This window comes from Harpia harpyja, chromosome Z (genome assembly GCF_026419915.1).
Source record: "Harpia harpyja isolate bHarHar1 chromosome Z, bHarHar1 primary haplotype, whole genome shotgun sequence".
Lineage (NCBI taxonomy): Eukaryota > Metazoa > Chordata > Aves > Accipitriformes > Accipitridae > Harpia > Harpia harpyja.
In genome coordinates this window covers 8800430-8820554 of record NC_068969.1, presented here as the reverse complement: position 1 = coordinate 8820554, position 20125 = coordinate 8800430, and the positions used below count along the sequence as shown (strand labels likewise).

Genomic DNA, 20125 nt, shown 5'->3' with positions numbered 1-20125 from the left:
ACATGAGTTAAGAGCTGCACACACTCTAATTTCTGGGCCTTTTCAATTAGAGGCAATCCTTTCTATAGTTTGAACTTAAAAATGAAATTAGAATTGCACGTTGCATGCCAAGGCCTTCTTTGCAAGCCAGCCACAACATAAAAATGATATGGTTATATGTGGATGAGGGTCTCCATGTTCTATATAATAAATATTTTCCGTAAACAAAATTTACAGTACTGGAATTTCCTTTTTTTCAATATAATCTCCACAATATTTAGGGAAATGGGGAATATATGCCTCAGGAATAATTCCCTAGATAGCTGAAGGTAGGATCTTCTAATGAACTAGCACAACCATTGAGACGAAGTTGCTGACACAAAATATTATTTATCATAAGCAGGTGTGTAATGTAAATGTGGAATGTTCCACTCTCCACTCTTCTGTAACTTGCATAAGGCTGGAGCAGTCCCTTCTCTGAGGAGCAGAACAAACTCTCCAGGGTTTCCTGGCACAGCGAGGCACACAGGGTAAAAAAGGAGTATTTTTAGCATACATACTCCCCCAAGCAAGCCAAAGTCATATATATATGGGGTTTGATGTGCAGCACCCCAAAGGAAAGTCCAATTTTCCTCAGATTTCGGGAAGGTCAAGGAATCACTCAGTTAACTCTGTCTCCCCCGACCACTCCTCTCCACTTCGAAACACATGGGTTCCCCCAGAGGTCTTTGTTGAATAGATGAACTCTACATAACCACAGTATAGGGATAAATGACTAAATTAAATAACAATGTAAGGACCTGAACAGATCAACCTTTACCATAAAGAAGGACATCAGGAGTTCACCTTGGAAAAATCAGATGGAAAAGATTCTGCAAGACAACAACTAAGGAAAATTTTTGGCAGAACTCAGAATTCTCTGGGAAATTTTCCTATAAAGCTGATTGTGCAACACAGCCTGCAGCCACAGATAGCATTGAAAACTTTTAGGACTTTGTTTTGAATTTTTCACTCATATCAGTTCTTTCTTTTACTCCAAAGGAATAGAAATCAAGCGTAGGCCAAACAGAACTATATCTACCTCACTGTAAAGAAGATTTAAAATCTTTGTATAATGAAGGTTAAGTTACTTACCCTACTACTACTATTACAAAATCCAATAAATTCCATCCATTTCTAACATATGCATTGGGGTGTAATAATAATCCATATGCTATAATCTTCAAAAATGTTTCAACTGTAAAAATTATCAGGAAGGCATATTCTACTTTTTCCTGTAAAAGACAAAAAAAGTACAATGAAAGACAACGTAATTTAACAGCTCTCTTACTGGTTTCAATTTGGAGTAATTGGGTAAGTTGTATTCCTCAGGACTAAGGAGATACAATACTTCATGACAGTTTATTTTACAGGTTTTAATTGCATAGCACTTAATGATAGCTGTACTGACAAGGTTATAATTACATAATTGCATGAGGTTTTGCTGTTTTCACATTCTGTGAGAGAAAAAGGCTCTGTTTCTGCAAACAAGGAAGCATACTGTACCTTTGCTCAAGTAAATAGTCCCATCCAGGTCAATAGGATTCTTTGCATTCATTAAAACCAGAAAATGCTGTAGAACAGGGCCCTGGAAATATCCTTAAAAGGTATGCAGTGGTATACTTACTTTCACTATTCATTATATCAGCCTTTATTTAATTAGCACTCACAGAGTTCTACCTAATAAGGGAGTTTGAGACAGGGTTATCCCATACTAAGGAGATTCAAAAAGTTATAAGCTATTTAACAGGGTCTTCATTTAATTTTACACTGTCTTGCAACCTTTTCATCTTGACATGGACGTTTACATTGACTTATTCTTCCTTCCACATCACCAGAATTTCTTTAAGTCAACCTAATATGCTTGAAGAAATTTTAAGTTAGTATATCACTACCTTGTATCATTGAAGCCCCAACTTCAGATTTGTTTCAATGCTATTTTTAAACATTATTAGTTTCTTCAATTTACCAAAATCCTTATTTTAAACAGAGCTATACATTGAATCTCTTTTCCTAGCTAATCAGGTAATATTTTTTGTGGTGGCTTCTTTCTATAGTAATAGCATATTTGAATTAGATGATAAATTGTAAAAGTAACTGCTATCAAAACAGGTCTGTTAACACGTTTGTTCTTTTTACCTTTAGAAATCATCATTTCACCACTTTGTATAATACTTTGTTTAGTTATCTGTTGCTGTGCAAATATTAGCGCCGAGAATAAAACACACAAAGAGAATGATTCATTTTTTTTAAACTTGTTCAGGAACACATGTTGCTCACTTACCACACACAATGTTAATTATATGGACTATAACTGCTCAGTAAGGATTACAATCTCCTACTATCATATACTCAAACATAGCTCAGACATTACACACAAAACTGTGTATTTGCTCTTTGTTACACAGCTTGGCACTTTCACATACAACCAAATAAAAAACAAACCTTAACTGTTTGCAGTTTAAACAAAGATCTTTACATTCTCAGGTGCAAAGTCTTTAATTTGGGAAGCTAGATTTCTTTTCCTCGTGAAAAGGCCATTTAGGGTTAGTTACGTACATGATGTGATATATCCATTTATAAATCTGACACTGGTGACTTACTAAGTGTAGAGGCTTATCAATAAGCTACATACTCCTCTCCAGGTCTTCATCTCCAACAAGCAGCACCCTAGGATCACTATGAGAGGTGAGGCTTTCTCCTAGTGCAAAGCAAGGATTCTTGATCTCATCTCCTGCTCAGCTCAGTCCCATGCTCCTGCCTCTTTCCCCTGCTTTGAGTACACTTCATAAACACCGCAGAGCTTCACCCAAGACAGCATCTCCTCAGCTGCATTATATTTTGCATAAGATCTTCCAGCCCAGTGAAAATGATGGATGTCCTCCTCATACTTCCTAATACTTATTTCAAAATTTTCCCTTCCACGTACTTGTTAATTTATCACCAATAAACTGGAACAATTACTGGATAACAAGAGTGAAGTGGCCTCACGGAACAAATGTGAATGGTTTGTCCACTAAAAGCCATCAGATTTCTTTGGCTAGAGAGCACCACAGAGGTTACAATAATATGAATTACCAGCATTCCTGAGAAACATACTGCAAAAATGCTTAAATTCAAGCAAATCCTACCATGTACGCATTTCACAATAACAGCTATTTCTGTCTCCCTGCATATAACTAACTCTGCATCTTGGACCTAGAAAGATAAATAACGTAAGACAACATAAGGAAGACAGAAATATTATGGTTGCATTTGCTATGGGCAAAATATATATTGAAATCATAGTAGTAAAATAAAAGGTGAGACAAGAGATACAGGAATTTTCATATACGCAAAATTTCAACAGCTTCTTTACATAAAGGGAACATAGGACACAGGACTGGATGGGACCTTCTGGGCCAAGATGACCTCTTGGGTCATCATGTCTAGTGTCCTGCTATTACAGGCAAATATGTAATTTAATTCCATCCATCAATCTACCAGATTCCATCCTAAACTATACCCTATCACTTAGCATCCACCTTTAAAAATAATATTGGTCTTGTTCCCATTTATTTTATTTCCTTTCCCTTTTATGGAAGCAGGACTGTTTATTATTTCCTAAACAGTATTGCAGACATTCTATTATAACAATACGGGATGTAGGACAAGCTCATTTTTTAAACCCAATGGTGAGCTTAAGGTCAGTGTGTGTCACTTAGCAGATGGACCATAAGAAACCTTGACAGCTGGACCAACAAAAGCCACATGATTCTCAGCAAGGAAAGAATGTAAAGTTCTGCACCTCCAGTTAAATAATCCCACATCTATATGGGCTAAGAAAGGACCTGGAAGTCACAGTGGGCACCAAGTTAAATATATGCTCATTGTCATCAGACAAATTCTATACTGGGCTCTATTAGGAACAGCATGATGAGCAAATAGAGGGAAATTATTATCCACCTCTACTCAGTGCTGTGAGGCTGCAGCACTACTACAGTTTTGGGTCTCTTAGTTCAAAAAGTGCATTGAGAAAGTGCAGACTGCAGTGAAGGAAAGATGTCCTCTCCAGCAAGGAGGAGACTAAGAGAAGGTTGACAGTAGCCTACAACTACTTGAAGGGGGGTTAAAAAGATTATGAAGCCAAATGCTAGGTAGCAGCACATGGTAAAATAAGGGGAAACAGGCACAAGCTGCAGGCTTGGAGGTTCACGGGATGTTAAGAAAAACTTCTTTAATCAGAAGGGTAGTGCAGAATGGGAACATGCAGCTTCAAAGCAGGAAGTTTTAAAGATGCAGCTAGGCAAAGGTACAGCTGACCTGATCTAGTGCTGGCAACAGTCCTGCTAGGAGCTGAAGGACTAGATAACCTCCAGAAGTCCCTCCCAGTTAACAGTTCTGTAATTTCTATTATTCTGATAATTCTTACATGATCATAGGGAAAAGTACAGATATTTGTACATGCCCTGAATCTACCTACACCGACTACACATCCAACATGAAAAAGGCCCTGCATTCTACATAATGTTGAACACTGGGAAAGTTTTCCTTCCTTTCTGTGGAAGAATGGAAATGTTTCCTTCTATCCTCATTCCCTGCTGTAAAGCATATATATGCCTGGTTCCAGAATTTGCCTCTAGAAATGTATATTCATAATGGATACAAGGTAGAAACAGGGATGATGCTATTAACGAAGCCAATGGCACAAGGGAAAGATGCTTTGTAACAATAGCCACTGGGCAACCCAAGAGCCATGATTTCTTGAAAACCTTGAGAAAAGGAACACAGATATTTTTATATATCTACAACCAAAGAGGCCTATAATTTTCCAGTATTTCATTTTTCCTCTCTTCCTTCTTTCTTTCCTTTCTTTTTCTTTCATGCTCTCGCACACTTAATTTATTTTTAAATCACAACTTGTGTCTTCCACAGAGGCCAGATGAATAATTTTGCCCAGTAGTTAACAATATTCAAAGTACGGGCTGTGCTTTCTTTACAGACTGTTGTTTTTTTCAAGTAGGCAGCCAACAGATGTTCTAACACAAACTGCAAATCTAACAACCTGCTCACCCTCAGGAAGGTACTGGCAGTCCCTTCTCACGCTTCTGTAACTTCTTGCCAGTCACTACGGACATCAGTTTTTCCCTCTGCAACTGAGATACATCTGTAGGCCATACATCACCTAGCATGTCCAGAGCTTAAGCAACCATTGCTCAAGAGTAAATAGTTTAATCTATCATACAATTTTCAGTATTATTGGAAGAGTTGCAGAGGTAGGGTTGCTATGTAAAAATAAAGCAGTAAGAGATAATTTAAAAATACAGACTGAAGACTGCAGTTCTAACAGTTTATGATGCATGCATTTATCTGCTTTCTTTTCTCTGTATTGGAGAAAACTATTCCCTACACATCTTATTTTGTTCAAATTAGTTGAGATCTTTAAGTGAATACTTTATTTCATTAAAAATGGAAGTAAGAACACTAAGAAATAAGACAACCAAACAAAAAATAAGGAAATACATAAGACTGAGTGATTGCCTGAAAATTTTGGTTCTAAGAAATTGCACAGATTAAATTAGAAATTGTATATAATTTCCAGTATTTATTATTGCATTTAGTTCTATATGGCATCACAAAAGTAGCAGAGAAAAAAACAGACAGCTGTAAATCTGAAGAAGATATGAAGCACAAAAATATGTTTGTGTTACTAAGGATCTAATCCTATGGCTGCATAGATTAATAGTAGTTTGTTCACTCATTTGCTACCATGCAGAGCTAGGTCATCTCTCATTACAGGCGGCTGATTCCTGCAAGGCTGTCTAACACTTCTGTTAACGTTGCTCAAAATCTTCAAGTCTCGGCAATCTTTTTCTGAATATGTGATGCAACAACAGGACTGATAAGATACATTGTCTTTCTGATAGAGACCAATGAGCCCCACTTTGATACTGATCATGGAGTACAAAACTTATCTACTGAGTTTCAGTGAAGTCATTAGAACTTCATTTTCTCAGCAAAAAAATGCATTTGCTTTCTTATTTTAAGTAAATCATCTTAGCAGAAACCCTGTTGCTCAGGAAGAAATCTTACCCCCCCACCCCACCCTAGCCAGATGGTGTATATTAGTCATCATTTATTATCTTCATATTTTCAAAATCTCTGAAAGAAATATACAAAGCTACTGTTACATGTTGTAATGTGATGCACCAAAATTCTGCATTTAACTTAAGATGTCTCACAAGATAATTGTTTCAAAATAAAAAGTCATTAATTTGCAAAACCTTAATCTATTATGCTATGTAATTAACTCTTCTCATATTAATCTCTACTCCCTGGGCATCAGAGATGGGAATTATTTCTTAATTGGGGAAATACATTTTTGCATCCAGAGTAACATACATGTATTAGAGTAAAAACTACTTAGCAGATAAAGTGACTCAATTTAAGCAAAGTAACCAAACTGATCAACTTTCTGCAGTTTAGACATACACAAAACCAGATACTTTGACATTCTTGATTTGGGGACTAATAATCAATGATGTGCTATTAAATAAGATGTGTGACTGATGCGTTGACAATATACAAAGCCATTTATCTTTTTGACAGACATTGTCTCAAATTCTGCCACTGGGAAAACACAGCATTTCTGAGACAGAAAAGTAACAGAGTTTTGAATTTCAAAATATAATAATTTAATTTTTCATTTCATGTACCTGTATTCCCCTGAAAATCACTTGTGAGCTGCACCACAGTAATACTAAAAAAAGAAAAGGAAAGTAAACCTATTTATTCCCACATGTGGAAAATGTTACAGCAGTTTCCCAATATAGAAAATGAAACAAACATGAAATCCATATACCTGGCAAAAAGAAAACAGCACTACAACTTTACTTTGCTTCTGCTTTTAAAGCTGATGAAATAATTTACTTCCTAGATTAGACATGGCATTTACTCTTCCTTTATTAAGAGAATTAAAATTATTTATCACTCAAGAATTTGGTGAAAACTATTGGGTTAACTATGTCTTTAGATACATAATAGCAAATAACGAAGGGAGAGCTTGAAAATGTTTTAAGGATTTGTGTTCTGATCAAACCAATTAAATTATGTTGCATCTTCCTGATCAATCCTGATTCACCTGAGGGAATACAGATACTGCTCTCAACTATGTCAGATGTCTGCATTAGCGTGCTTTTAAGTGCAACTTTGCTTTTTGACAGAAGAATTCTGCAGCAACTTTAGAAAATATAATTACATACCCATAATTATACTTTAATACACACATGAGCCAACAGACTTTGTTTCCATACTTGAAGTGCACATGACATTCCATGCACAGGAGATTATTTTACGTTTGACCAGCAATGTCCCCTGACCTTAAATTGCTCCCAGGACACCATCATCCCCACATCTCAGAGTACAAAGAGTTGGACAGACCTCAAAATTCCTGAGGACTAGGATTCCAGTGTGGAAAAGGAGACAGCTTGTGTAGACACTTTATTTTAAAGAATCATTTAACTGCTGATATGGATTCCACTTTTGGTGACTAAATTATCTCTATGTTTCTAGTTGAGTAGTAGTATTCCTCCTTAAACAGTAACTGCTGAACAACTCTATCAAAAAGGCACCCCATCAAGACATATATACTAAAGAAAAACGTTTTACGAAGATGTGGACAAAGATATGAATAGTTCTTTCCAAAATTCAGAAATTCAGAAGGGATTAGTGGAAAAGAGTACTGATGTGGCTAAGCCGCTTTCATATATTAACTTATGGCTTTATACATTCAGAAGCCTGTTTTGGGAAACTTTGAGAGCAAGTTTCCTAACCCTTATGATACTATCCAGCGGTCAGAGTCCAAACACGTTCTTGAATTTACAGAACTACGACAAAAAGTGTAAGCTGTGAAAGCCTGGAATAATAAAACTGAAATGAATACATTGGCTCACATGTAAAATCCAGGGCAACTCTGGGCAGGAATTTGGCATTAAGGCCCAGAAATATCTCCAGTCTTCTGAGGCTCTTTATAGGACACCATCACACTACCACAGATCCATATGCTTTGGCAGTCAGCACTGGTACATCTGATAGCAAGGCTGATACTTAAAGGCCAATACCAAATGCAAACTCCGCATTTAGAGTAGAACTAAGTAGGTGCTACACACCCTAAACATTCTTAAACCACTTTTATATAAAACCAAAGGAATTTCACATTCCTAGTACCACTGCCGAGCAACAAATCTCACTCTCAGAATTTGCAGTGTCCAAAAAGGACACAAACCCTTTTCATCTCATTTGAACTGTGAATTCAAAATCACTTGGTATAGCCCCAATTAACAACAGTTCCACCCTCTAGATCTCAAGCAGGCATTTATGCTTGCAAGAAAAGAATGTGCAATAGTACATCTCAAATACTGAGCACAGCAAATGAACAAAATGGATGCGCAAGCTCTACACTGAGGTATAATTAAGTGTAATCAAGATTAAGCATAATTAAATTTCTTAAAGTCCCTTTTTTATTGATGTAGTCTGAAAAAGCATTTGAATAACTTGCATCAGTGAAATAGTTTCTCAAACTTCAAAGACAGTTTTAGCTAGCAGTAGAGCTTATACTTTCATCTGACAGATTCTGGCAGCCAAAGATAGATGAATAAGCAGATCATGTTTAACACTGATTTTTTTTATTTTTCATTATTTCCTGTAATCACTTCCTCTAAATGCACTGTAGACCTGCATTTCACCTTTGAGTATGATTGGTTCTCATATTTCTAATCATGTATTTTCCACTTTATCTTGTAAATAACACAATAATGGAAATATAGTCAAACACCTCAGTTCTGTAAATAAGCATTTGTACAGACAGGAAAATGTTGCATCCGAATGACAAATTTTCATAAATTTACCATCTACAGAAAAATTATCAACAAAGGGACAATGAACCAATCACTTCGCAATGACTGTATACTTGCAAGGTGTGAAAGGCAATTTGTAGAAATGTGAATAGACAGTGAGTTTCAATCCTAAATCCATACAACTCCTGTTGAAGATTGAGCACAGTATGCCAAAGACTCTGAACTGCACAACAGAAAGCAGAGCAAGTAAGCAATAAAGAATATAACTAGAATAGAATCCAAATTACTTGGTGTCTTTCTGCCACCCTCTAATTGATGATATTCTGGAAAATAAGGTCAGCAAAATAAGGAAAGTAGAAGAGACAATATTTATGTATACTGTCACATTGTCACATAATTTTACCTTACATGGTTGACTAGAGTCAGTGTCAAGGGATGAATTAAACCTGCATCTAGTCATAAAACAGCATTAAAGTAATGTTAAATATATTTTGTTACTTGCTAGCAGTTTTATTAACTTATAAGAGAGCAGGTTTTGGCTAGAAATCGCGGAGTGAGAATATTACTAGGTGTCAGATACTTTAGCAAACATCTTGAAATTCTTTGAGAATTTATAAACCAAGAGAATTTTCTAATCCCTATAAATTCACCTCTGACCATGCAGAAACCCATGAGTAGAAAACAGATAGGAGCACTGATAGCAGTAAATCCTCTACTGAATTTTTTTTTCTTTTTTTTAAATTTATGTTGGAACCTGGAAAACTTTCAAATGTTACAGGACTAGTAACAAGCCCACTTTTTGTGTTCAACAAGTGTTTCTTACATACAGACTTCCCAGAACATTCAAAGAGAAACTAAAAAACAAGGAAAAGGTCAAAAAAAAAAACTCCAAAAGCCAAAATAAATTATTTTTCCTTAAAACAGAAAAATTCCAGACCAAAATCTCACTAGTTAAATCAAAACAAACTACAATGCATTGCAGCATTTTAATATGAAATATACAAGAAAAAAAAAATCTGCTCTAAAAATACTGTGTGAGCTTTCCCCATGTTTTCTGTGAGCACATATGCACCTTCTTGCTAACCGTACTTAAAAAAAATATATATTGATACTATATGTAATTTTCTTAAACTGTCATAAATAGGTAAACGACCTATTCAGGTGATATTTCAATAGCCTGGATTTAAGTCTATCCACTTTTTCCTATGTCCATTTTCTGATTTCTTCACAGTTTTCCAACTTGTTTATTTCAGTTTTTGACTAATACAGTTCTGAAATGTATGAAAGAGTGGCTCTCATATGTCAGTTAATGGTCTCTCTGTGCTCAGCTTTTATGAAGGTGTCATGGTTTAACCCCAGCTGGCAACTAAGCACCACACAGCCACTTGCTCACCTCCCTCACAGTGGGATGGGGGAGAGAATCAGAAGGGTAAAAGTGAGAAAACTCATGGGCTGAGATAAAGACAATTTAATAGGTAAAGTAAAAGCTGTGCATGCAAGCAAAGCAAAACAAGGAATTTATTCACTTCTTCCCATGGGCAGGCAGGTGTTCAGCCATCTCCAGGAAAGCAGGGCTCCATCACGCATAACAGTGACTTGGGAAGACAAAAAGCCGTAACTCCCAACGTCCCCCCCTTCCTTTTTCCTCCCCCAGCTGTATATGCTGAAGATGACATCACATGGTCTGGAATGTCCCTTTGGTCAGTTGGGGTCAGCTGTCCTGGCTGTGTCCCCTCCCAACTTCTTGTGCACCCCCAGCCTACTCACTGGTGGGGTGAGAAGCAGAAAAGGCCTTGACTCTGTGCAAGCACTGCTCAGCAGTAATGAAAACATCTCAGCATTATCAACACTGTTTTCAGCACAAATCAAAAACATGGCCCCATACTAGCTACTATGAAGAAAATTAAATCTATCCCAGCCAAAACCAGCACAGTAGGTGAGCTTGCCATAACAAAAGCCTATCCCAACAGCCAGATTATTTTCCAGGAGATGGTTCATGCAAGCTTTCTTCAAGTCGCTCTAAAAGAATACGGCATCCCAAATGAAAAGGAAGTGAGAAGAGCAAAAAGTAACTTTTTGTGGGTTAGCTATTCATTGACAGCTCTATAATGTTCCAGTGCTGTGTTTCAGAAATGCCAAGGACTTTCTGTAAAAAAAAGATTAAAAAACAATACGGAGAACAGATTGGTTTTGTAGTTATGTTCTGCACTGATAGGTCAGCTGGGAAACAGAACAGTGACATATTCACTGAGTAGGTGTTTTTTGCCCTAGATTTATCCATCTGATTGCAAATCTAATTTCCACTTTCATTACCAAAGAACTGGGTAAAACCAACAGAATCGTTTCATTACAGTAATTTACTCATTAATCTGTCAGATACATGACTACAGTAGCTCTTTGCCTTTGTCAGTTTACAAACTACAAAATGATTTGTTAAAAACCTACCCAGTGGGACAGTCTCTTTTTATAAATACCTTTAGCAGAATAGAAACTTTCATTATGTAAGGCTAAACAATTTAGTGTTAGTTTGGGGGTTGGGGGGTTTGTGGGAGGTTGGTTGGTTGGTTTTTGACTATGATAGAGAAGGTTAAAGAAATCCCCATGAATAAGACTTTCAAAAACTCAAGCACACAAGCAAGCTCTGTACCTACCATATGCCCTAGTCTGACTTTAAAGTCTCAGTATATGAAGGGAGGCTGTGGTTAGGTCTATTACTTAATTGGAATTTTTCTAATCATCCTTCTCAAGTTTTAAATGGCAGACCCCTAGAATAGTTGTCAACTGGGAAGCTACGTCCTACACCTGTGATCTACTACTGCCTCCTGCAAGCCAGCAAGATCAAGAAAAGAACATTTTCTTCAAATCCTCTACTTTTGTAGAGCAGTCAACTTCCATGACCAAGATTGGGTCTTCTGTAGCAGGACCAGCTACAGCATTAAAGTATTATAAAAAAATCAACAAGGGCTTTAAAAAGTACCATAAGATGTGAATCCCTATATTGGGATAACAATGTCAAGAAATTTGATCAGAGACATATGGTTTTAGTTCTTAGTTCCTTGTTTAATATTTCCTAACATCAGACCATCACTAGAATTTCATATAGAAGGTACTGAATGCAATACATGATGTGGATATGTCACTTCTATAGTGAGGAGAAGATATGATTGGTAAATAACATGTTCCACTGTGAAAGATCTAATGCCTTTCTGCTAATGATATGCTACATGCTCTATCATCTCTTTGGAATTTTTTACTTCTAGAAAGAATCTCTTAATTCCTTAGATACACATTAATTTACTTTATATTTGTTAGTAGGTAAGATGTAGTACTTTACTATAAGAGATAACACTCAAATAAGTCTAGGAAGACTGCATTACTTATGAGCAGACAACCTGCCAGAGCGTTAGAAATCATAAACTACAAAAATGTCAACAGCAATGATGTTAATGAAATAAATTTTCAACTATAGGAGAGGGCAGGATAGAGCACTCCTTGTAGACACTGTTCAGAACAACAATGTGAAGAACAAAAAAATGCATTTATCCAAACTGACAGGAGAATGGTCCACAATATCCATGAAAATGTTAAAGTACAACTTTACCCTTGATTGTCTCAGTTTGCTGAACAAGTTCTTCCTAGCACTTTTCTTCTCCTGTGGTTGTTTTTGAATCAAACGGTTGAAATGTCTATTTAACATTTTTTTTTTACCCACATTTATCAAAAACCAAAGTTTTTCCACTGAGAAAAGATTTTGTTATGAAATAATATCTTGTAGTAAATTCCAGATATGCAAAATTTAATTTGGCTGCAGAAATTGGTATTTCCCTGCAGCAATAAAATGCAGGGAGATTCCCACTTTGTGTGTCCAGGAAGTATTTGGATAACTATGAAAGGGAAGACCTCTATAATTCTTTCAACTCGAACAGAAGGCTTAATAAACATGAGAACATTTTCATTATGCATCTGAGGGTCAGATTGCTCTGGCTGTTCCATAACCAAGAAAATGCAGATCTGTAGAGAAAATACAGTTGCAAGGTGAAACATACTCTTCTGCCATGATAGTGTTCAGTGGAAGCCCTTTGCTTCCTAAAGTAAAAGGACAGTAGCCTGGACATGCATTGCAAACATAGATCACAAGGAGAAGAAATATTAAGAGGTGGAATGTCTCCCTATAAATGTAAAGGAGCTCCAAGAAAAATTCAAAAAATAGCACAGCTAAAACACCAATTTGTACCCAGTCCACAAACAAGATCAGTGATATACCTGTTTTGATTTCAGCTGTGTGCAGGTACAATACTGGTCCACTCTTCTGGAAACCCATTAAAAAAATGAAAACATATTTCGCTTGGTTCTAGTAATAGCACCATCATGAAGCCTTAATCTTTTCTTCATTCTAACCAAGATAGAAAAGTGTTCAACAAAAGTAACAATAAATGTACTAATTTTGAAAGAAAACACATGGTATACTACTGATAGTCATTGCTAAAGTATCATGAAAACTTGCCACAGTAAAACCAAAACTGAAATAATTGAATAAAGTTGAAAAAATATTTTCTGTTCACTTCCTGTGATCTACAGATCAAACCTTACTGATAAAAATCTTCAACTTCTGATAGAAAGGGAAATATGAGTGTGCCTGCCCTGAAGCCAAATTTCTCTCTTCTCTACGGATGAATCAGTTTTCCTTCTGTCTTGTGGAATGTTACTAACATTAGTTAGTGCCCCTCCAATGCCTGCTACAATTACAGTTCCAGATTCTGCAAACAACTACGCATGGGTTTTTTAATCATATAGACAGCCATAATATTAAAGGCAGTAAGCAGTACTCAAAAATCTCAAACGCTTCTAAGTACATCCTTGTAATTTCAAAGTTACAATGCAAAATAAATTTCTTCCTTTCATTTCTATATCATTTGGCAGCCCAGGAGTTGTATTTAGGTTTCAAATTTCTTATTTCATTTTCCAGTTCTCCACACAGAACACTATTTATTTATGAAGAAGATTATTTTGTTATTCTTATTATACCCATCTGAACTGCATCTAAGCCTTTTCTTCTTTATTCCCCTATCTGGGATAGCAGTTTTGATTTCCAGAGAACTCACTGTCCACAACAATATATTTGTAAGGGCTCTGTCACTGTTTCAACTTCACTTCCATTACCACTATAAGACAGTTTGACTATATCAGCACCTCCTCTTTCTCCACCTATAAAACTGCTCTCCAGCTGATGTAAAATGTCACAGTCCCTGTGACTTCCTCCCACCTATACAGTGAGATAGCCCCTAAAGCATATTTACAAATTGTGTTCTTGAAAGTAATTACATGGAACAAGAGTTGTTACTTCCCTTTTGGAAAGATTAGGCTTTTTCCCCTAGGGAATTGGAGTCTCTACTGCTTCCAAGTAGGCAAGAAAAAAAACTGTTATTTTGATCAGATACAAATCACTGAAAGACCAAGAGCCAAAAACAAAAAAAAATTTTTTCTCCTTCAGTTACATGCACAGAATTTCAAAAACATGCATTTGCTGAAGATGTTCATGTGTAGTCAGCCCTATATTTTCCCAGCTTTCATGTACTTCAATACTTGTAAAAATGAAATAGCAATCATTAGGAATTCCCCAAAAACTAGGCTAATTTAACCTTGTGCATTCTATGTAAATGTGCTCATGAATTCATATTAGACATTCCTACACTTTTACGTATTTACAACAGAACTGGACAATTCTACTAACAACCGTCAGCCTACCTGGCCCACCTAGACAGTCCATCCAGATTTTCCCATTTTGTTGAGGAGAGAGGAAGAGTTGTTAGGTGACAAATAAAGCCAAAAAGTCAAATTCTATGTATTGCAAAGATTGCAAAGTACATAAAAAGAGTCAGGTACCATTAGTACATTTAAGTGAGAACTCAAATACATTGAACAGCGGAAAAGAAATCCAATGGAGTTAGTTGTGAAGCTTGTCTTTGGTTTGACGGCATGAAACACCATCATTTGTTAAAAATACATAAAGAAAATTACTGAATTAATACCATGCATCACCTCCAGAAGCAGGAGAAAACTCATTGTTATCAACCTAAGGTGTTATCTGTTAACCCATCCCACTTTGTCCACACGGGTAGGATATAAGGATTGCACTACAAACTCGTTTTTTGATTTGACCTATTCCATAACCATTTATGTTATCTCTCTGGTATCAAACTTACTGCTTACAGATTAGCCCCTAAATTTTCTCTGTTGCACAAACAAAGAAAAAAGAAGAATCTTCATCACTTCTAGGGAATCTGATTGCCTAAGTGAGGAAATTTCACAGCCAGAATAACTGAATTGAAAAATGTTATTAGACTCCCACTGTTTCAGTGATTTGAAGAAAGCTCTAAAAATTTTATTATTCTATTTTAAGTTTTAGTAAGTATAACAACTAAAATACAAGTCTTTGTACCTTAATGGCCTGGAAGTTGCTGACATATGGAAATAAGTTTATACTGCATATTGGTTTTTAAAATAGCTATTGAAACATTTACAAATATTTTCACAATCAACTACTACAACATCGAATGGCCAGTGAAAATATTGGAAAAACTGAGGTTTGAAAATTAGCCTTTAACATGGGATGAAGACTAAAAGGAATTTACCCTACAGAGCCTTAATTCAGAATCACTTTGGAATAAGCAACCACCATTTTTTGTTCTCTTTTGCTTCCTGGCCATTTTTCATTGGAAGTTTTCTAGTGTGATTCCACAACACCAATCTCTCAAATTTGAAAAGAGGGACTGCATCTTTGCAGAAAAAATGCCCAATACTCTGCAAATTGAGTCCTCAAAGACAAACAAAATGCTTTAATTAAAGCTATTTCTTTTGCTTAGTGCTATTTCTAACTTACGATTTGCCAAAGGCATTGTTTTACTCATGTTTCGATGGAATACTTAGCACAGCATGAAATAGATGGCATCTCCTCTGTAGCAAAAGTGAAAGGTTGACTTCTGCCCTGGGCATCTTTTATTTTCTATGAAAGCTTAGAGGTAGAAACTGAAGCATGATAATTGAACCTTGAAGGAAAAAGTAGTGACATTAAAACAACTGCTTCTGTCAAGTGATAAATAGCCTGTGTTGTGATATATTTAATTTGTAAGAATAAATTGATAGTGTTAATAAACATTAAAGGGAGTTACGCCATACCAAATGGGACATGCTTATAGCTAGTAAACCCCACTTATCATCGTTCCAAGTAAAGGTGCAGGTTACTATCTGACAAAAAAAATGGATAATTCATATAATCTTTTTAAAAAAAATATATCAGCATTTACATTTATTATACATGGCATATTAAAAAAGTGTTTTCATATTCTCCAGTGCCCAAGGCAAAAACCTGAAAGTGCCAGTGGAAATAACAAATGATGTAATAGAAGTGTGTAAAACCTGAGGCAATAATACGTCGTAGTCAGAATCCAATGGTTTTGCTCAAGTGACATACACATTTGCACTCAAAAGTTTTGCCTTTTTTCCTTTGGTTAAAGCTATCAAAGCAGCAGTCTCCTAGTGAGGTGTGTCAGAACTAATGTAGCTGAATGTAGTTCACTGTAATTGAAAGTAATTCATGCTGTCACATTTACTGTAACAAGAGGTCACATCTCGAGGGCCATAAATGTTGTTCACATTAATCGTAACTGACACCTTCCTCCTCCTTCAGGGAAATTCAGCCATATTACATGGCTTAGTTCACATCCTTTTTAAGCATCTGAACTTCTTTATGTTTGGAGTTTTTTGTTGTTTGTTTGGGGTTTGGATTTTTTTAAAGAAAAATAGGCAAAAATACCAGCAAGAAATTCTGCCTTGTACATTATAATAAAGTCATCTCACAGAAAAGCACATAACAATAATTACACTATCTTCAAAAATCCCACATATTACTAAAAATTATGACCTAACATCTGCCTATTCTGGAAGCAGACACAGTCCTTAAGTTATATGTACATATAGGCCATATTCAAAAGCAGTAATTAAGAATGCAACATACTATGTAATGACCAACTCGACTGCATGCATTAATTTTATACTAGTACTTAAATACATGATGATTTAGGAATTATAAGGTCACACAGTAAACAACGTATTTATTTTGGAATGTTAAAATCTGTACTGACCATGCCAGGGAACAAAACCTCATTCTCAACATGAACATGTATTTCAAACCTGGTATTTAAACTATGATACCATTTCCTTCTTAAATATTAAATAGTCATTTGGGTTTTTACAGCATGTAAGACTAAACCTTCCCCCCCCCCATCTGACAGAGCTACACACTTGAAGAAAGCTTTTCGAAGAACTGAATGCATGTGCTCTCCATGTATAATTAACACAGTTCACAGAAAACTACAAGTTTTTAATCTGTATGCTTAGCTTATGCTGGAAATATAGTTAAAAGACTAAACATGCCAAAGAAGAAAAAGTAGCATGCAAAAACACACTGGAGGGGGTTAACCAGAGAATAACCTTAATTTCTTAGTTTTATTTTTGTTGGGTTGACCAAGAATCTGGCTTTTCTCCTTGAAAAGAAAAGTACCTGAGCCACAATTAACAAGTAGCATCTTAGCTCAGATTTAAAAGCTTAGGGGTTTTTTTCTAACAGATACTTATGGGAATGTAAAATATAAATTTTCATTTATTCACAGCAACAAATGATAATATTTATGATACAAAGGTTCACTGATGACTCTCAGAATTGAGTATTAAACTGTCAAAGACAACAAAAACGGGAACACAAAAACAGCTTCCATTCTACAATAGGTTTGAATAATTTGTTATTTTTTAAAAGGCAGATTAGCCCTAAAGTTATAATCATTTAAAATGGAACATAGCCCCCCAAGAAAATCAGTTGCTTGATTCTCCTCTAGCATAAATCAGTAGTAATGCCACTGAAATCAGATAAATTAGGCGAGTGTACGAATTTTAGAAGAATCAAAAATGAAAAGACTCCAGACTCACTATCTATCACAGAACACAACTTTTTAGGCATAAATAGAAGTGATTCCTTTAAAGACCTATTTTTCTGTTGTCTGACAATGTCTTTTAGTTTTGGTGAGGCACCCAGCAATTGTGTAATTTCCTACAGTAGTATTTGGTGTAGAGCCACATAAAACATTCCTATAAGCCCGGCAGCAAGTGTGCTGAAGGACCTAGTCCTACTCTTCAAGAGAAAAGAAACATCAAAAAAAAAAAAAAAAGCATGATTTCAGTGAAATAAAAAGGCCATATTATGCTTATTCTTCTTACTTATGATTAACCTTAACTATTGCTACATTTTTAACAACATCACTCAACACCTTTCAGAAATAAATCTAGGTTTTGCTTCAAAATAGGTATGCACCTCACATTTTAATATCTCCACACTATTATATAATACTTGTTCTGTGCCAGTATCTACAATAGTCTTCATGGTTCTCGTTGTACCAAACATACAATCAACAAGAATGAAAACATGACTTACATTCTAAAATAGTTCTCCATCTTAGTCTTATCTGCATTATAATTCCATCAGTTTCTTTCTCTGTATGAGACATTTTGGCACTTCTGCCAAAGTACCTCATTTACTCTTAATTTCACAGGTTATCATTAATCTATACATTTCCAATATGTTATCACTTAGGAAAGGAGCTCAAAAATCATAGTGAAACTATATTCCAATAAATCATTGCCATTAATCTATCAGTACAAAAAGTATATATAATTAAATACCTACAGGCCTTTAACTAAGGAAGTGACTTTTGCCTTACAAATACTATCTTTCTTGTTCTATAAAGAATAAGCCAGAAAGTGAAAATACATTTAGATAATAAATCATGCACTGCTATTGAATCCTAAGAGACCATAGCTATTTGAAGCTGGTGAGTTACTTGCTTAGGACTCTCCATGTACTTCAATAACCCATCAATCACTAATTTCAAAGTTTTTGGTGAGAAGAAGCAGCACCACCAATTAACTGTTTTGAATAAACTCTGGGTATTTTTATGGTTTTGCAGATATTCTAAAGTTTATTTTTGTACATTAAATTCACAAAAAATATACGGTCTAGCACTTTCTTAGGTTTGGGGGTAGATCAAGAGACATTTTATTAATGTGTTAGTAAATTCTGATTTGCATCTTTTTCCTATTTGATTTCTTGATTCTTTGCTGCACTCTTTTCCAGCAAAGTTGACAGTATGTAGATAATATGAGGTTGGGGGGCCTGATCCTGCAAAAATGAATGTCGGGTTCACTCCTACTGGAGTCTGTTCCCATATCTCACCCCTCTGGTGTTTAGAAAGCTCTTCTAGTCTCTAATGTAACTTTACTCACAGCTAGTTGATACCCAATTGTTCTTGAGCCAACACTATCCTTCAGCTTAAGCAGCTTTTCTTCCCCCCTCATGTTCCCCCAAAGAGATTCTGTCTCATTCTTCAATTTTCCTAGCTGAAAAATGTCATGCTGTTACAGTTCCTTCTTATGAAATAAGTTTTCTTTACACAGTCATCCTATTATCCTTCCTCTGCACCTATTTTATTTGAATTGATCCAAAAGAGGATGATTAATTTACCCTCTGTCAGAAAGCAATTTCCACAGTGTGACAAAGTATGCACATAAATCTGTTATGTAATTTTAAAATATGCATTTCTGATATGTCTCCGTTTCAGTGAATCCCTCTATACTCCCTACCTTCAAATCCTTACTTTAGGGTCAAAATCGTCACCACTTGAACTCCACCAAAGAATCAACACTAGTTTTTCCAATCACATTTGATCAAAATTTCTCATGCTAGTTTTCGAAGCACCGCATTTTTCCATTTCAGTAGGGCACCTTAACCATTTATTCTTTCTATATAGACATGTACAGCTTCATAACATTTCACATGTGGTGAGCTCTTTCTGTGGGGATCCTTAAAACATATGTGAATTTTCTTAGAAGGGAAAAGGATTATTCTGGTTTGTTTGCGTAAATTTCTCTTTTCCCACGTTACATAAGCCTTGATGATGTCTGTGCTGTTGTGTTTTTATCACATCCAGGGTTAAACAACATTCTCTTTTAAGTCAAAAGGAGCAGGATTGATTCCAGAATTTGGAAAGTAGCGTGATACTTTGTTGTAGCAATGTTTTCTTTGGATGAAAGATGTTGGACAAATGCAAAGCCTTTTCACTATTGTTACAAAATACGGTTAGATTAGGTCTTCAGGCTATATTTTTGTCGTTTAGGTTCTGTGACAGCAATGAGAAGACCAGAGAGAAATTAGCCAGCAATCAGCC

General features: G+C 35.7%; 1 protein-coding gene across 20 annotated transcripts in view; it reads right to left on the bottom strand.

Moving 5' to 3' along the window:
- CACNA1D (calcium voltage-gated channel subunit alpha1 D) overlaps positions 1–20125 on the bottom strand; it is a 240574-nt gene that overhangs the window by 129042 nt on the left and 91407 nt on the right. For all 20 annotated transcript variants that reach the window (XM_052776103.1, XM_052776107.1, XM_052776094.1 and 17 more), the window contains exon 4: positions 1114–1253. In XM_052776103.1, the coding sequence (XP_052632063.1) occupies positions 1114–1253 (140 nt within the window). The remainder of the gene's footprint in view (positions 1–1113; positions 1254–20125) is intronic.